Raw genomic sequence first — 14,327 nt, 5'->3', positions numbered from 1 at the left:
GGACACTATAATTAGCCACTGGGAGGTGAGTTCATCTCTTAAACTTCAATAAGTCATCAGATGGCGCAACAACACTCATCAGCTGCTCGGCTGATAGAAAACAAACATGTGAGGTAAAGATGCATGACTCCACGAGGCTGAGCCGTGCCAGGCTGAGCTTCTTCATAAAACCGATAATGAGTGACACAAGCTGGCCTCGGCGCAGGGCTGGGTGACATGGCTTTCAAATAAAATCTTGAATGATACGAATCAATTTGGTTTTAAACAGATAAAATGCAAATAAGTGCTTCCTAATGCTTCCTCCATAATTACAGTGGTACCTCTACTTCGGAAATTAATTCCCACATTAAGAAATAATTAATTTACATCAAAGAGTCACCTTTGACCCTCACATTGTTGGCTAGTTACCGGGAATTAAAATTAAAGGACGCTTTCTTGAATAAAATTGTTGCTAAGTATTGCGATCAGGACAAATGCACTTTTTATAGTCACAGGTCAGTTCACAGCCAGGACGACGACGACGGGACTAGCGGACCCAGAAAGAACGAGACACCTGGGAGCACTCGGGTCAAACAAGCCCAGGCCTGCCCTACCGCCGTCGTCGTCATGGCGTCAACGCAACATACTTCCTCTGGGCGACTGTACAAGAAGTGGGTCACCTGCTTTTGAGTGATGACCACATCCTCAGCGGGAGTCTGCGGCGGGCTCGGTTTTTTTTTCAAAAAAAATTCCGTTGCCCAAAAAAAAAAAAAAAAAAAAAAAAAAGTCAATCATGCATCTCTAGCTGTCTTTCCCATGCTTGTGGTCACAAACCAAGACAAATGTTTTTTTTTTTTGTTTTGTTTTGTTCCTTCGTTGGTAAGCCATTTCCTCACAGAATTTGCTGTGTTCTTTAATTTCCATGTCAATGTTGCAATAAAGTGCACCGTTTCGATTCGAGATTTCAAACGTTTATTGTCGTGTGCATAGTTAAAAAAAAAAAAAAAAAAAGAACATTTGTACACATTAAACGTTGCATCTGAAGCTCTTCGTGATGAGGCTGGAAAAAAAAAAAGACGTATTATTCATACAAGCCTTTTTAGAAATAAAACTCATGATTCCAGCGTGCTCTGAAAGTCGGCGGTGATCAGTGCGCAAAATGTCCATGACACTGCAAAGTTGAGGGAATAATATTAGCATCTCCCTCCCGGGGTGGCATTAAAAAGTCACATGGCATGGCGGTGGACAGATTTCATCATTCTGTCAGTAGAGGAGAGAAGTGACAGCAACCTGTCACACAGAAGCTGCTTCCCTGCCTTTCGATGGTGCTGAGCCGTAGATGCTGAGGATTGTCCATTACGGACAAAAGCTTGTTCAGCGGCCATCTGCTGCTGCACGTCAGGCTGTCCAACTCTGTGTGTCCCTATTCTTGACGCTGCACAGCCCCCCCCCCCCTCCCCCTGACTTCTTCAGCAAAAATACACGAGGGCACTGGTCACCACACACTTGCAGAACAACATCAGCAGTATTTTTTGCAGATGTGAAGGAAAGCTAAGTCTTCTGAGGAAGTTGCTGTTTTTTTCCTGTACAGGACGCCAGTGTTGGGGGGGCCAGTCCAGCCTTTCACACTGCACACCCAAGTAGTTGTACATCTGAAAAGAAAATATTTTTTAAAATATAGGGTTAAAAAAAATGAGGCTAATTAAGGCATTAGATATTTTGTGAACCTGAGTTGGCAAATACAATGTTTTTATTTAACTGATGCTTGGTCATGAATATTATATTTGACTCTGCCAAATCAAAACAGAAAAAAGAACAGCCTTCAGGGGTGAGTGAGCGACAAGATGAAAGAGCAGAATGTTGAGTTGTCCTAAACTTTAAGTGTGTACACGTTCCCTGAAAACTATTAAGCAAGAACCACGTGCAGTCTATTTACACTCCAATTAGCTCATTAAAATGAATGTGTTCAAAGTCCCTGCCCCACATTCTTTGTAACATTTTGTGACCCAATTTTATAATTTGCATTCCAAACACTGAAGCTGACTTGGTGGTTCCTTCATCACTTATTCTAAAACTTGTCGCAATGTGACTCTAGAAAGACGTTGTGCTTACTTGTTATCGCCGATCCCCTTTTTCTGCGTCCGGACGTGGGCGAGCGCGTTTGTCAGGTGGCGCCCACGAAGGCTGAGGTGGAACTCGGGAAGCCTGTCGGTGCAAACTTGCGGGGTTGTTCACGAGTGCAAACAGAGGCATGTTGAAGAAGTCCACTTTTAGAAAACAAACTGGACCGATTTTAACTGTTAGCCGCAATCGCGCCCTCACAGACAAACCCTGAAAAGTTATTTCTTGCCAGAGATTTGGATTTAAACCAACAAAAAAATTCCTTAACCCTTTCAGGGGCAGCGGTCACTCCAGTGGACAGTTTATCATGTTATCAGGTTACAGGCTATATTCTGGCTCCTGAAGAGTCATGGAACATTTTCTGTTTCTATAGTTACAGAGCTGCTTTATTTTGTAAAGTCAATTTGTTATTGTGAAGGGGACGCTCCAAAAGATTGACTGCAACTTTGTGTCCTAAGCCAAGCACAGCCTGTAGGTGTAGATTATGTCTATGATGTAATTTATGCCAAATTATTAATTAGTGGGGTGTGTTCACTGTGAATTTACATTTGAGGGACGTTCCAATCGTTTACAGTTATTTACGTACAGCGATTAGCTTGCGAATGTTAGCAACAGGAGGGTAGTCACGCGTTCGTCATGTGTCAGACAAGTGGGGCACGTTGTTTTACTTTACGTGTAAGTGCTTTTATGTGTGTCTGTTACAGTTTTACACCTTCTTGACTCACTGGTGAATAAATTCCGAGAAACATGAACGGGTGTGGTCATTGTAGGAGATGTCTGTCTGTCTGTCTAGCTGCAGCAGGGATGTGGCGAGGGCAGAACAGGTTGTCATTATTGGTGCATGAAAGGGTTAAAGTAGTACAGTACAGTATACACACTATTCCAGCACTGTAATAAAGTCACATTCATCTGAATTATTATTGATGTTGCTGTTTGCTCCTGTGCAAGTGCAGTCGGACGCTCACAAGGAAGCCACGTAAGAATGAAACTAACAAACTTCAGCAAAGTGAAACCACAGCAACCACAGTTTTGTGCATTACACGGGTCTTCAGTGCTGTTCCTCAAACGGCACCGCCCCCGCCCCCGCTGCAACACATTATCAAGCTTCTGCAGATCTTGCTGATTATCTGATCGTTTGAATCGAGGGTGTTCCAGCGGGGAGAGATGGAAAACAACCAGGAATGCAAATGAGTAGCCCAGTTGACTTTGGACTGATCGGCAGTCAATGTCAGTGCACTTATGAACAAACAAGCATTTACACTCACATCAACACCGAGAGGCTTCTGTTCACCTAACATGCATATTTTTGGAATGTGGGAAGAAGCAGTACTATCCCGGAAAAATAAACAAACAACAAAAAAAAAAAACATCCAATCGCAGGAAGAAGATACAAACTTTGCATATTCTTCTTACTGGAAGAATAGACAAACTTTTCATATTCTTCCTTGCAAACTTCAGCCTGGTCAGCCCAAATTTGTTCGCCGTGCTGCCTATCTAAAACATAGTGACTATAATAATAGGTTATCTGTTATTTCCACCCCCAAATTACATAAGGCGCAGGAACAGGAACGATTGCTCTATTGTCTTTCTGCTCTTTAAGATGATTGATGTGCCTCATATCAAAACGAAGATGAACATATTCTTTGCCCATGATTAACTTTGTGTCATGTCATCTCTCAGCATTCTCTTCCGCTCGCCGGAATTTTCATCCAACCAGCCGAGCAGGAAAAAGCCAGAAACGCCTAGCGTCTTCATTTTATTAAGGTGCTATTCCAGCTCGTGTGCAAACTTGATTCTCACGCGTCTCCTTCTTTCTGGACTGGCAATGAGTAGGACACTTTCCGCTGGTCATATCCTGGGAATTATTTGCGCAAACGCTACCCCGATGAGCAGTTCCGCAGTGGATGTAAACAAACACGCCTGACCCATGGTGAGGTCAGGGCGCTTGTTTTCTTCCTCTCCAGAACACAGTGTTCCCGACAACGGTTTGCAGGAAAGGCTCAACATTCCAATCTTACGTAAACACGCAGCAGGAACTTCCACAACGGTGACAAGAGGTTCGAAGCGCGTCGCCCTGTCGTCAGACACGTTTTTTTTTTTCCTGCTTCATATTACGCGTTTTTCAGGGCGCCCAAGCTTTTTTTTGACCGAAGACCTACTTTTCGATCAATCGACTTCCGCGTTCAACCCGTTTTACCGCACACGCGCGCATTTACACACGCATGCCATAACGCCCCCTAAGTTGAACGAAACATGAAACACGAAAGTTGAACGAAACATGAAAATATAAAGTAGACACAAGAGTTTGTGGGTTTGTGAAAAGGACATCGCTGCCTACCTTCGTCGACACCTGACGCTGAGGCATGGGAGACGCACTTTCGCAGCTTGTTCACGATCGTAGCTCACGTATGCCGTTTTAAAATGCTTCGCCCGGCACTCCAGATTATCTTTCTTTACCCGTGACCTCGGTGAATTGTACACGAAACGAACTCTGAATGGGAATAATAATAAAAGATATAGCTCAGCGGCTCTGATCGCAAGCTATAATTTCAGACTGCTAACAACTTCCGGTGATGCGGGTCACGCGCCACCATAGGTTAAAGGTGACCTGCCTTTTTATTTTATTTTATTTTTTTAAATACTTTTTTTATGAAAGTGAGACTGATAGGATGCCCAGGGTCCAGTGTACAATAAAACAAGAATGTATCATATTAATAATACGCACCCTTTTTGTTTCCTCTACACCTCTCGATTGACTTGGGGCCAAGATGAGGCACGAGCAACTGTGATGTCAGCAAGTGGCAAAATGGCCGCCCCCTGAGATGGACTTTACTGCTTAACTCATATTCCACAAAGGGAATATTAATCAGGATGCCGTGTTTAGACAAATGGAGGCGCACAAAACTTATGTTTGTAAAGAATTTTTTTAGGTTGACTTCCCTTTTAAAAGACAGATATTGCTCATAGGAGACATCTTTAAATACGATGTTCTATTCTAAGAGCCCGCGAGTAAGCCTGATTGTACTCAACTCCACATGGCAATCTAAATATTTTCTTGAGAAATTTTGAGATGACTTCACGACATGACATCACGGTGCGTTTACCTCATCGTAAGAACCGTCCAGGAATTCTCAAGTGACTGGCATGTAAGTCAAAAGCCACAAAATCATGTCCATGCTTATGCTCCAGGTGAGTCTTCCGAGCGACAAATAAATGAACGAAATAACGTGGCAAAAGTGTTGACGGCACAGCTTCAAACATGTCTCCCAGTCATTTTTCTTACTTTTCCTTTTTCTTGATTCATTTATTTGAACATGAAGCCTCTCCAGCGTGACATTCAAACTGCGCGCGCGCGCACCTTCGGGGCAGCCTTCACATTGCCCCACCACACATGACAACCGTGCCGCAAAGAGAGCACACAACATTGTCATCCGACTCCTCGCTCTTGAGCAAGTGACATCACAATCTGTCAAACGCTGCACAATACTTTTTTTACTTTTATAATCTCGCTTTCCTTGAATGTTTACACCGTGCAATATGGATGCAACCTGCAATCCATGAATAGTCGAATGCCGGCATCTTTGCTCATTATATACACAATTTTCTTTTTGCACAAAAATATTTCCACTGTCCTTTCTTTTAAATCGGCATTGTTTTTCAATTGTTCTGAATCACACTGCCCGTTAAGATAAAAATACTTTTCCCCTAATCTTTCACATTCTCTAAATGGAGGCGGACGAGCAAAGTGAAATCGAAATAGGGCACATGTAATCCATCCTAACGATGTTTTAAACCTGTTTACACAGGTTTGTCTGAATGCATGTGTGTGAAACGTTTCAAAAAAAAAACGAAACGAAACGAACAACTCCATCAAGTTGTTGTGTAAACAGAGTGTGCAATTTCACTGCTGCGTGCAGCTGAAAAATGGTGTGGTCGGTTTGTGCAAGCAGACTTTTTTCTTTCTGTCTCTCGCTGTCGTCCTTGCAGGCCAACATTTATCGTTTTTTTATCTCCACAATCAGGCTCTCACAGTTCTGAGCTCAAGCATCAAAGTTCTTAGTAAGAGCAGCTGAGTTATCCGGTTAAAGATAAACTTGCACCACGGCCCAGTTCCTGGAATCGGAGGCTTTTTTTAAAAAAAAGAAGGGGCGGGGGGAGTCTGTCGCCAGCAACCAATGCGCAAGGCGGGCCAGGAGGCCGATCCTCAACGGTTCAAATTACCAAAAGTTCAAACTGCAGCAGACTGGTTTGCAGGGGAAGCTATGAGATCAAATGACAGAACAAAACGATTCGTTTTCTGCTCGCTAGAGTTCCCTAAATAAAATCATTTTGACTGTGTTGGGAATCACTCCCGATCTTCATTATGGTGCTCGATGGGAGGGAGTCGCCAATGCACTTTCAGCCGTTTATCGAGCAGGACCACACACACAACAAAAAGCCACGCGAGGCATGTGCAGCACAAGTCGACCACGCAAATACAAAAATGAAAGCACTCGCAAGGCGCATGGAGCAGACCAACACCGATAAATACAAAATATGAACCACACCACCTGCAGACTAAGCACGTGGTAAACGGACGATGTGAGCTGGAATCAGTCTCATTACTCATTAGGCCACACCCCTTAAAGGCATACATCTCACAAATATCGCAGTATTCTGTCTTCAATACACTAAAAGCCAGCTTCTTTTTATTCTTCTGTTTTTGTACTTGTATTTTAGTTCACCTTCATTGAAAACATGTAGCATGTAGTGTTTGGGGGATTTTGAAACAGTTCACCGGCATTTCAGTCCATTTCAATACGGAAAATTTCTTTGAAATACAATTAAACTCAAAACGAATTTAACAGAAGTAAAGGTATTAACACATAGGGAACAAAAATTCTACATAGTTATTGGGGTGGGGGTAGGGATTAAGATATTCCGAACGCAACCTTTAAAAGCTTGTCTTCAGCTCTAAAGTGAAAAAACGAGTTCCAGCCTGATGACAATCGGTCAACACCGCCCACAGGAATCACAATGTGAACTATGCGCTCGATTGTTTCCAAAGCGACCGCGCCTGCAACGCTCCCAGCGCTGCAATGCGGCTCGAGCTACACTTCCTGTTTGGCGCTCCTGACTGTTTAAGATGGCTTTTTATTTCCATGGCTGCCAACAAGCAGTGAGTGCCATGCGAGGGAAGCCATGAGAAATGTTTGTTTTACTTTTTTTTTTGCCTAGATGAGCTCTACAAACAGTAAGATGGATAAAAAATAGATTAATTGGTAAACAATGGACATCTGCCAAGGTGACAGTCGAAAAGCGCAGGTACATGGACTTTAACCGTTTCAGTGACAGCAGTTACTACAGTGGATAACTCATCAGGTTATCAACGGTGAAGGGAAATAAACCAGTCATTTACAACCATTTTTTTTTTTAATCTGTGAAGGTGCACTAATATTTTACATGCCTAATCTAGACCACATTAAGCCTAACTGCCACTTTTAGGATGGGAGCTCCCCATGTCATGATAATGTCATTTGTGTATTTCTGAGACACCTCATGGAAGCTGTGGAACGTCGTCACCCGAGATTCATATCTGACACGGAGGCGTTTGACCAAAAGTACAGACCACGGTTTCGACTCTGAGTCACTTCTGGATTGCGCTGTCCGAACTCCAGCCCACATAAAGGGGGCGATAAGGCAGCAAAAAATGAGTCACAAGATAGCAATCGTAATCTTTTACATACTGGGCAAGATGAAATCGAAAAGAATCTCGCAGCTTTATCGAAAAGTCCTGTGAGAGACAAAGTCTCGTGAGAATTTGGATGGTGGCAAAATTCAACTTTCAGTTCACAACTTTGATTGGATTTGATGAATTTTTATTTTTTTTTAAACAAATTGAATGACTCATTTTAGCGCACAAAAGATGTTTTTATTTTAACATCTGCGTTTTGTCTTTGTTACAAACGGTAACTTTTTGCAAAAGTCAACTGGACTCTGTGGTTAAACTTTTTTTTTTGAATAATAACTTGATATAAATTATGCTGTGTCAAAGTGTCACAACACCATCGAAGTCTCGCAAGCTGTCAGTCTCACGGGCTATGTTGACGTCTCACGAGGACGCAAACTATCACAAGATGAAGACTTGGTAAAATGAACTTGCAAACTGTGTTGTCTTCACAACAGATTTTTTTGACATGTAAGATGTCAAAGTCTCGAAAAATTCCGCCTTGCCGGATTTTTGTTGAAGCTTCACGAAACATGCAGAATTACCTGAAGCGCATCAAAAAAAAAAAACCTGGCGATACATGTTAATGTTTTTACGAGCTTGGCAAGAGTCTTACGAGATGCACTCACGAATTACAAGACCATCGAAGACTCACAAAATATATCTCACGAGGTTATGTTGAAGTCTCACGACCTATGTCGAAGTAACAAGTCTGTTTTTATGTTGCCTTCGTGTCAATCAGCCCAGCGAAATTCATTCAGTGCCGGCCATTTTTAGACTGTTTTTACATGAACGCTTGGGAAAGAAATGATAAATGAGTAGCTGGGATTGAATGTGCGGAATCTGAAAAGACACATAAATATGGCTTTGGGAGTGAATTAGAAAGCTGCTGGAATTATGATGCCAAGGGCAAAGCTGAACTCGAGAACGCATATTTAAATGAATCGAGGTCGCTGCCAGATCTTCAAATCCATATCAGCCCCCTCCTCTCCCACCAAAGATGCTGCAATGCTCCTCCATTTTTGCTCCTGAATGACGCAAGCATTCCTGCCACGTTGCCCACAAAAGACCTCCTTTCCCTCCCACCATAATTCCCCTGCAAGAAACAGACTGCTGCTGGCGTAACCAAGGCCGCAGATTTCACTGATCGTCACCGTGGAGACGACAGACTTCCTACTCCTCTTGAGAAACGTGTTTTATGTTGCCACCCGGGACAACCGTGAGGATCTGAACAAATATGGGAGGAGTCGATGTTCCCGGGCGGACATATTGTCACGTACCACGAAGCCGTTATATAATTCTGACGGATGTGGGGTGTGGGCAGGGTGGAGGGATCTTGTTTCTAAGAAACGGTGTTGCGGTGCGATAAAGGGGAAGTAGAGCGGAAGTGGCGCGAGGGTGACAAATACGAAACTTCTGCATTTACAGAAATTCCCTAAACAGAAAGACAGCATGAACAAAAACATTTCGTGTTACTTTTGTTTTTATTAACTAAATGACCCTACACATTCTCCTGGTGGTTTACACATGGACCCGTGCCTGCGCCCTTGCTGACGACCCCATCGCCTGCAGGCCTTTGTTTCTGTGACGCACTTTGAATTCAGTCCTTGAAAAGCTTCTCATATGAGACTCAAAGGGTCCAGGGCGCAGTACTTCCCAACGTTCTGCAGTGCTTCGGTTCCTGGCGCTGATCTGACTTGAGAGGAAGCACCGAGCGGCACCAATGCAAATGTTCTGTGCTCCACTCTCAAAGCTGTATTTTTCCGGAATCGGACTAATGGAAATGAGCTTCACCGTCACTATGCTGTGCATGGAAGATGTGGCTGGCGCTTCCTGCTACGAATTATCGCGACTACACCAGTGCAGAGAAATGTCCTCAACCCGTCAACTTAATCACAAAACAAGCGCAAAATCAGAGTGAATCTTTTACAAAGTTGCATAGAAACATATTTAGATCTAATAGAAAAAATAAATTTCTTTGAAAATTAAATATTTGCTAATTACTGGACGAAGTCAATCTGTGAAAAGTTGACGTGTCTGCACAAATGCTTAAAACATAGGTAGGAACGCCCAACTGCCATAAACAGTGACTTTGCCTTAATTTCCATCTTTTAAAGTCCGAGGGGAACGTGGACGATGCTTGTCCGGATCAGCATCAACGTTGGTTCAAAAGTTGTCTTCAAGAGTCCGACAAATTCACCTGATCAACAGGGCCAGTGTGGCGCCAATGCCAGCCACTCCAGCAAAGGCCATTAATGTGTTCCTCACTGTAGACTCAGGATCCACTTCCCGAAAGAATTGTACAAAGCCATCCTAGGGGGCCGGAGGAAAAAATAAAAATAAATCAAAGGGATGATTAGTTGTGGGGTGCGGAGGCTGCTTGACACGTAGACTTCGCAATGTTACACAATCACTTTACAGTCAGCCATGACTCACTGACTTACCCAAGAGTTGTTTTTCACCAGCCAGTTGCGCTGGTGCGACAGCAGATACGAAGAGATCTCATCGGCCACCGGCTCCACACAGTGGGCCCGGCCCTTTTCTTTCAGGTGCTGGGACACAATGGCCCCAAAGGCCACCAAGCTGGCCACGCGCCCCCAGTTGGTTGTCCCATCCGAAAACAGGCTCTTGGCTACTTCACTGATGAAGCTCACGTTGTCCCCTCGGTCGTCCAGAGACAATTTGTTGATGATACCTTAAGGAAATATGGAGGCGCCATTAACTTAAGTGCACTCTTCTGAATGTTCAACTTTCATTGTACTTTTGGCTGCTCACTTTTAAATTTATCATCTTGTGTCTTTCAAGAACAAGAGTATTTTCCGATGATACCTGGGAATAATTAAGTCCTAGTCAATCAAACTGTTCTTTTTTGTCATAATTATTTCAAGAAGCATGCCCACTCTTCTCATTGTTACCTTTTCCACTGTACATTTTGTTCCTCACTTGTTTAATGTTCCCATCTTCCGTTTGGAAAGTTGTCCACTAGGCTCGGGATATTAAATATCACGTGCTGGTTATGATACCTTGAGTAAATAAAAGGCCCAGTTTAAAAAAAGCAGAGAAAAATACCCGTGACTTTACTCGTTGTCTTACTTTTTTTTTTGCTTTCAAATTTCAACCGCTGACTTGAGGAAACAGGTTACACCCAAAAGCCTCAGAAGAACATTTAAAAGTTTGTCGACAACACCTTTGGTAAATACATGGCCTAGTTTCCAAAAGTGTTCTTTTCATAATCACATTCGTTGCCGGAAACGTGCTCTCTTTATTGGTGCCTTTCTGAACGACTTTGTTGCTATAAAATCTACTCGCTTGTTGAAACGTGCTGCTATATAGTACGTGTGAACAACGGTCGTTGCCTGTGAATTATATACATTATTTTTTTTCAATCCACCTGTAAAATTCTTGACTACTGCTAACCTTTGGAACAATATGTTCGAGTACTAACTAAGCACGTAGTCGTAGACATTTCCTGGTTATGAGTGGAAAAGATGGCCGCCGAGCAAATAGCTCACGTCACGAAAGAAAATGAGGAAAAGAAAGAGCCACTCACCATTGTACTTGTACTTGTGCTTTTCCAAAACCTTAGCCACGACTCTTTTCATGGTCGAATGTGCCTTGCTTTCGTTCCAGCTAGCAGTCGACAGGCCGGTAAAGTCTGTGAGAAAACGTCTAATGAGGCCCTTGGTCTCGGCGTCCACCACGTCGTTGCGGCCGTCGGCGACTAGTGAGTCCTGGGAGTCGGGGGTACTCGGTGGTGAGTCGTCGCTGCTTTCCACATCGAAGTCGTCGTCGCTGTTGTTGCGGTGGTTCATGGTGGCTAGTCCGCCCTTGCAGAGAATTTCCAAGGCGCTAGGTCGGGGCTTGGCGGCCCCGCTGTTGCAGTTAACGGCGCCCAAGGTCGCCACGGCCCGATGAAGCTGTGGCGGCGATGTGGACGCGGCGGCGACGGGGGGAGAGTTGCATTGCAATAAGCCTTCCGCGACTCCATTTTGTGGGCGCATGGGGCGGCCTTGGGGCTTCAGAACTTGGCTTGTGGGCTGCACCATACTCATCTTGAAGGTTGCTTTTTCTTCTTGTATTTTCAAAGAAAGTGCGGTGAAAAAAAAGTACCCAAGTTGTACAAACGCTAGTCTTGACTCAAATTAATCTCCCATAATCGCCTCGACGTCGAAAGGCGAAAACTGCTGCCGCCGGTGTGCTCTTATATATAGGCCAGATGACGCCATTGCGTGACGCCACATGACGCGCTTTATCCGCCCAGTTCCTCTGAATTATTTTATCAACTATTTAAAAAAAAAAGAACATTTTATCAACTATTTGAAAAAAAGCAACCACATTTACGTGATGATTATTTTTTTAAATGTTTTAATCTCGGCTTTCTTTTTTTTTAACTCATTCTAAACCCTCAGGTAAAAATGTCAACATGTTACACTGGGGATTTATGTTGATCAGGGGATGTCGTTCATATTTGTTACCCCTAAAGGCCTTTTTGGGATTAGAGGCTATATAAATAAATTTGACTTGACTATTTGTTTAAGCATTTGTTTGAAAATAGGCTATGTTCGGAATTTTCAAAAAACTACTGTCAAACCCTGAACAATCAATCTTTTTTTTTGGCAATCTGCTTTGTACATTGCATTTTACACTGGACTTTCCAGTCAGTATAGCTATGATACCTTTTTACCAATTTCATTGCCCCGTACTTGTTTCATGTGCCATGAATAGTTTTTTTCTTAATCAATGTTCCAGAGGGAGGGAGACATAACTGTGTCACAACACAGGATTTTGTCAAGACAACGTGACTAACTCAAGTTTCAAGACGTTCTGTTCTCTATTTGCAAATAAAAACATTCCATTCATTTTTGCCAACTTTGTGGTTAGTGAGTCAGAGACAAACATATTGGAAATGAAATTTTGCCTCCCCCGAGTGGTTGATGGTGGTAAGTTCTACTTGGATGAAGTCTGCATTTCAGTCCTTTTCGTTGACCCCGAAAAAAAAGAGAAATTATGAACATTGGTTAAACGCATTCAAATCATGCTTCGCCTCTATCCAAATTTTTAAATTAATGCACAGCAAATCCAACAGGTTCTTTTTTTGCCAGTGTATATTTTTGCTAATGTCACCTCTGCTTTAAGGTGGTTTCCAGTTAGACTACGAGGCAGTTTCTGTACTTTTTTGATTCTCATTTCAGGGTGATGTCTCTGTGACGCACACTAGTGTGTTTTTGTTTTGATGTGATGATCCATACATAACCTCGCTCTCCTTCTGCCCCGTGCTGCAGACAACACTGCTACTTCCATTCATTATTCCCTCCTTGGTCAACTTTTCGGCAGTAGTTGGTGCTATTGCTTCCAGAAATGTAGCCACTGGCGACTCGTTTACATTTGCTACAGTTAATACAATGACAATAATACCACTCATACTACTAACACTGCTATTGACTGTAGCATTATTATTATGACAAAACCAGGGGTGGGCCAACGTTAGATTTCTAAAATGGACGGTGATTACAATACTGTATACGAAAAAAAAAACCGTTAAATATCAAAAAAATATTCATTATAATTATATAAAACAATCACGATTGCTCATCATTTAATAAAAAAAAATCATTATTTGTAACCAATATTTTGCATTTTATATAAACGTTCTTAGTTTGATAATACTGTATAACATATGTACCACCTTGGCTAAGCTGCACAAGTAGAGCCGCAAAGCACGATACTGCCACTACCTGTTGTATTTTGTTCTTTCTGTGTTTGCATGAAAAATTGCAATTATGTGTGCACTAAGGTTCAACGTTTTAGCCATAATTCCGAAATAAGGTTTAGCTCAAACGCAACACTGCTCATAACTAATAGAATATGATAACTACAATGAAGATAGCAGCATCAAGCTTTTGTGCTTCAGCTTTGTCAAGGTAGAGGGAATTCGAAACAGTTCCAAATATCAATGTTGGCACCAAACTTTCAGGCATATGCTCGAAAGCCCAGAAGAAATGTCAGGAAAATCCCACAAAAACATATGTACTTCATTTTGGGGTTAAACGGACATTTGAAACAGTAGCAAGCGCGTGCTGGCTCCTCTTTCGCGAGTCTGAATGTGATTCGTTCATTCTGAACACACAACCACATTCCCAGTTGTAAAGAGGGCGTGAACTCCATCCATCCATCGATTTTCCGATTCGCTTTATCCTCACAAAGGTCGCAGGGGGTGCTGGAGCTTATTCCAGCTGTCTTCAGGGCAGTAGTCGGCGGTGGACACCCTGAACCGGTTGCCAGCCAATCGCAGGGCACACAGAGATGAAAAACCATTGGCGCTCACATTCCCACCTAGGGACAATTTAGAGTGTTCAATCAGCCTGCCACGCCACGCATGTTTTTGGAATGTGGGAGGAAACCAGAGTTCCTGGAAGAAACATAGGCCCGGGGAAAACATGCAAACTCCACACAGAAAGGCCGGAGCCGGGATCGAACACGCGACCTCTGCCCTGTGAGGTAGATGCGCAAACCACTGCCA

At 43.0% G+C, this 14,327-nt stretch overlaps 1 protein-coding gene and 2 long non-coding RNA genes across 4 annotated transcripts; all 3 read right to left on the bottom strand.

The window, feature by feature from the left end:
- Positions 1-933: 933 nt before the first annotated feature.
- Positions 934-4,584, bottom strand: LOC109512185 (uncharacterized). Of its 2 annotated transcripts, XR_002167474.1 has the most exons (3): positions 2,803-4,584; positions 2,092-2,197; positions 934-1,631 (listed from the first exon to the last, which is right to left on the bottom strand). It is a non-coding gene; the product is annotated as an uncharacterized LOC109512185 (long non-coding RNA). The 2 variants fall into 2 exon arrangements; XR_002167473.1 differs by lacking the exon at positions 2,803-4,584 and having other exon boundaries at positions 2,092-2,519.
- Positions 4,585-5,631: 1,047 nt separating this feature from the next.
- LOC109512187 (uncharacterized) lies at positions 5,632-8,689 on the bottom strand. The gene is made up of 3 exons (XR_002167476.1): positions 7,561-8,689; positions 5,799-7,517; positions 5,632-5,766 (listed from the first exon to the last, which is right to left on the bottom strand). It is a non-coding gene; the product is annotated as an uncharacterized LOC109512187 (long non-coding RNA).
- Positions 8,690-9,272: 583 nt separating this feature from the next.
- mcl1b (MCL1 apoptosis regulator, BCL2 family member b) lies at positions 9,273-12,005 on the bottom strand. The gene is made up of 3 exons (XM_019863722.1): positions 11,358-12,005; positions 10,252-10,502; positions 9,273-10,120 (listed from the first exon to the last, which is right to left on the bottom strand). The coding sequence occupies exons 1-3, from the start codon at positions 11,857-11,859 to the stop codon at positions 10,004-10,006; spliced, it is 870 nt and encodes a 289-aa protein (XP_019719281.1). The 5' UTR covers positions 11,860-12,005; the 3' UTR covers positions 9,273-10,003.
- Positions 12,006-14,327: the final 2,322 nt, after the last annotated feature.

The sequence above is a fragment of the Hippocampus comes genome, unplaced genomic scaffold, assembly GCF_001891065.2.
Source record: "Hippocampus comes isolate QL1 unplaced genomic scaffold, H_comes_QL1_v1.1 scaffold249, whole genome shotgun sequence".
Classification (NCBI taxonomy): domain Eukaryota; kingdom Metazoa; phylum Chordata; class Actinopteri; order Syngnathiformes; family Syngnathidae; genus Hippocampus; species Hippocampus comes.
Note: the sequence above shows the minus strand (reverse complement) of the source record. Positions and strands in the feature narration are given on the sequence as shown.

Excerpts from the sequence above, each read along its gene's own strand:
- mcl1b (XM_019863722.1), bottom strand. The coding sequence starts at position 11,859 with ATGAGTATGGTGCAGCCCACAAGCCAAGTTCTGAAGCCCCAAGGCCGC. Across the intron at positions 10,503-11,357 it reads GCACAAGTACAAGTACAATG|GTATCATCAACAAATTGTCT; the intron begins GTGAGTGGCTCT and ends TATTTCCTTAAG. Across the intron at positions 10,121-10,251 it reads TGGTGAAAAACAACTCTTGG|GATGGCTTTGTACAATTCTT; the intron begins GTAAGTCAGTGA and ends CCGGCCCCCTAG.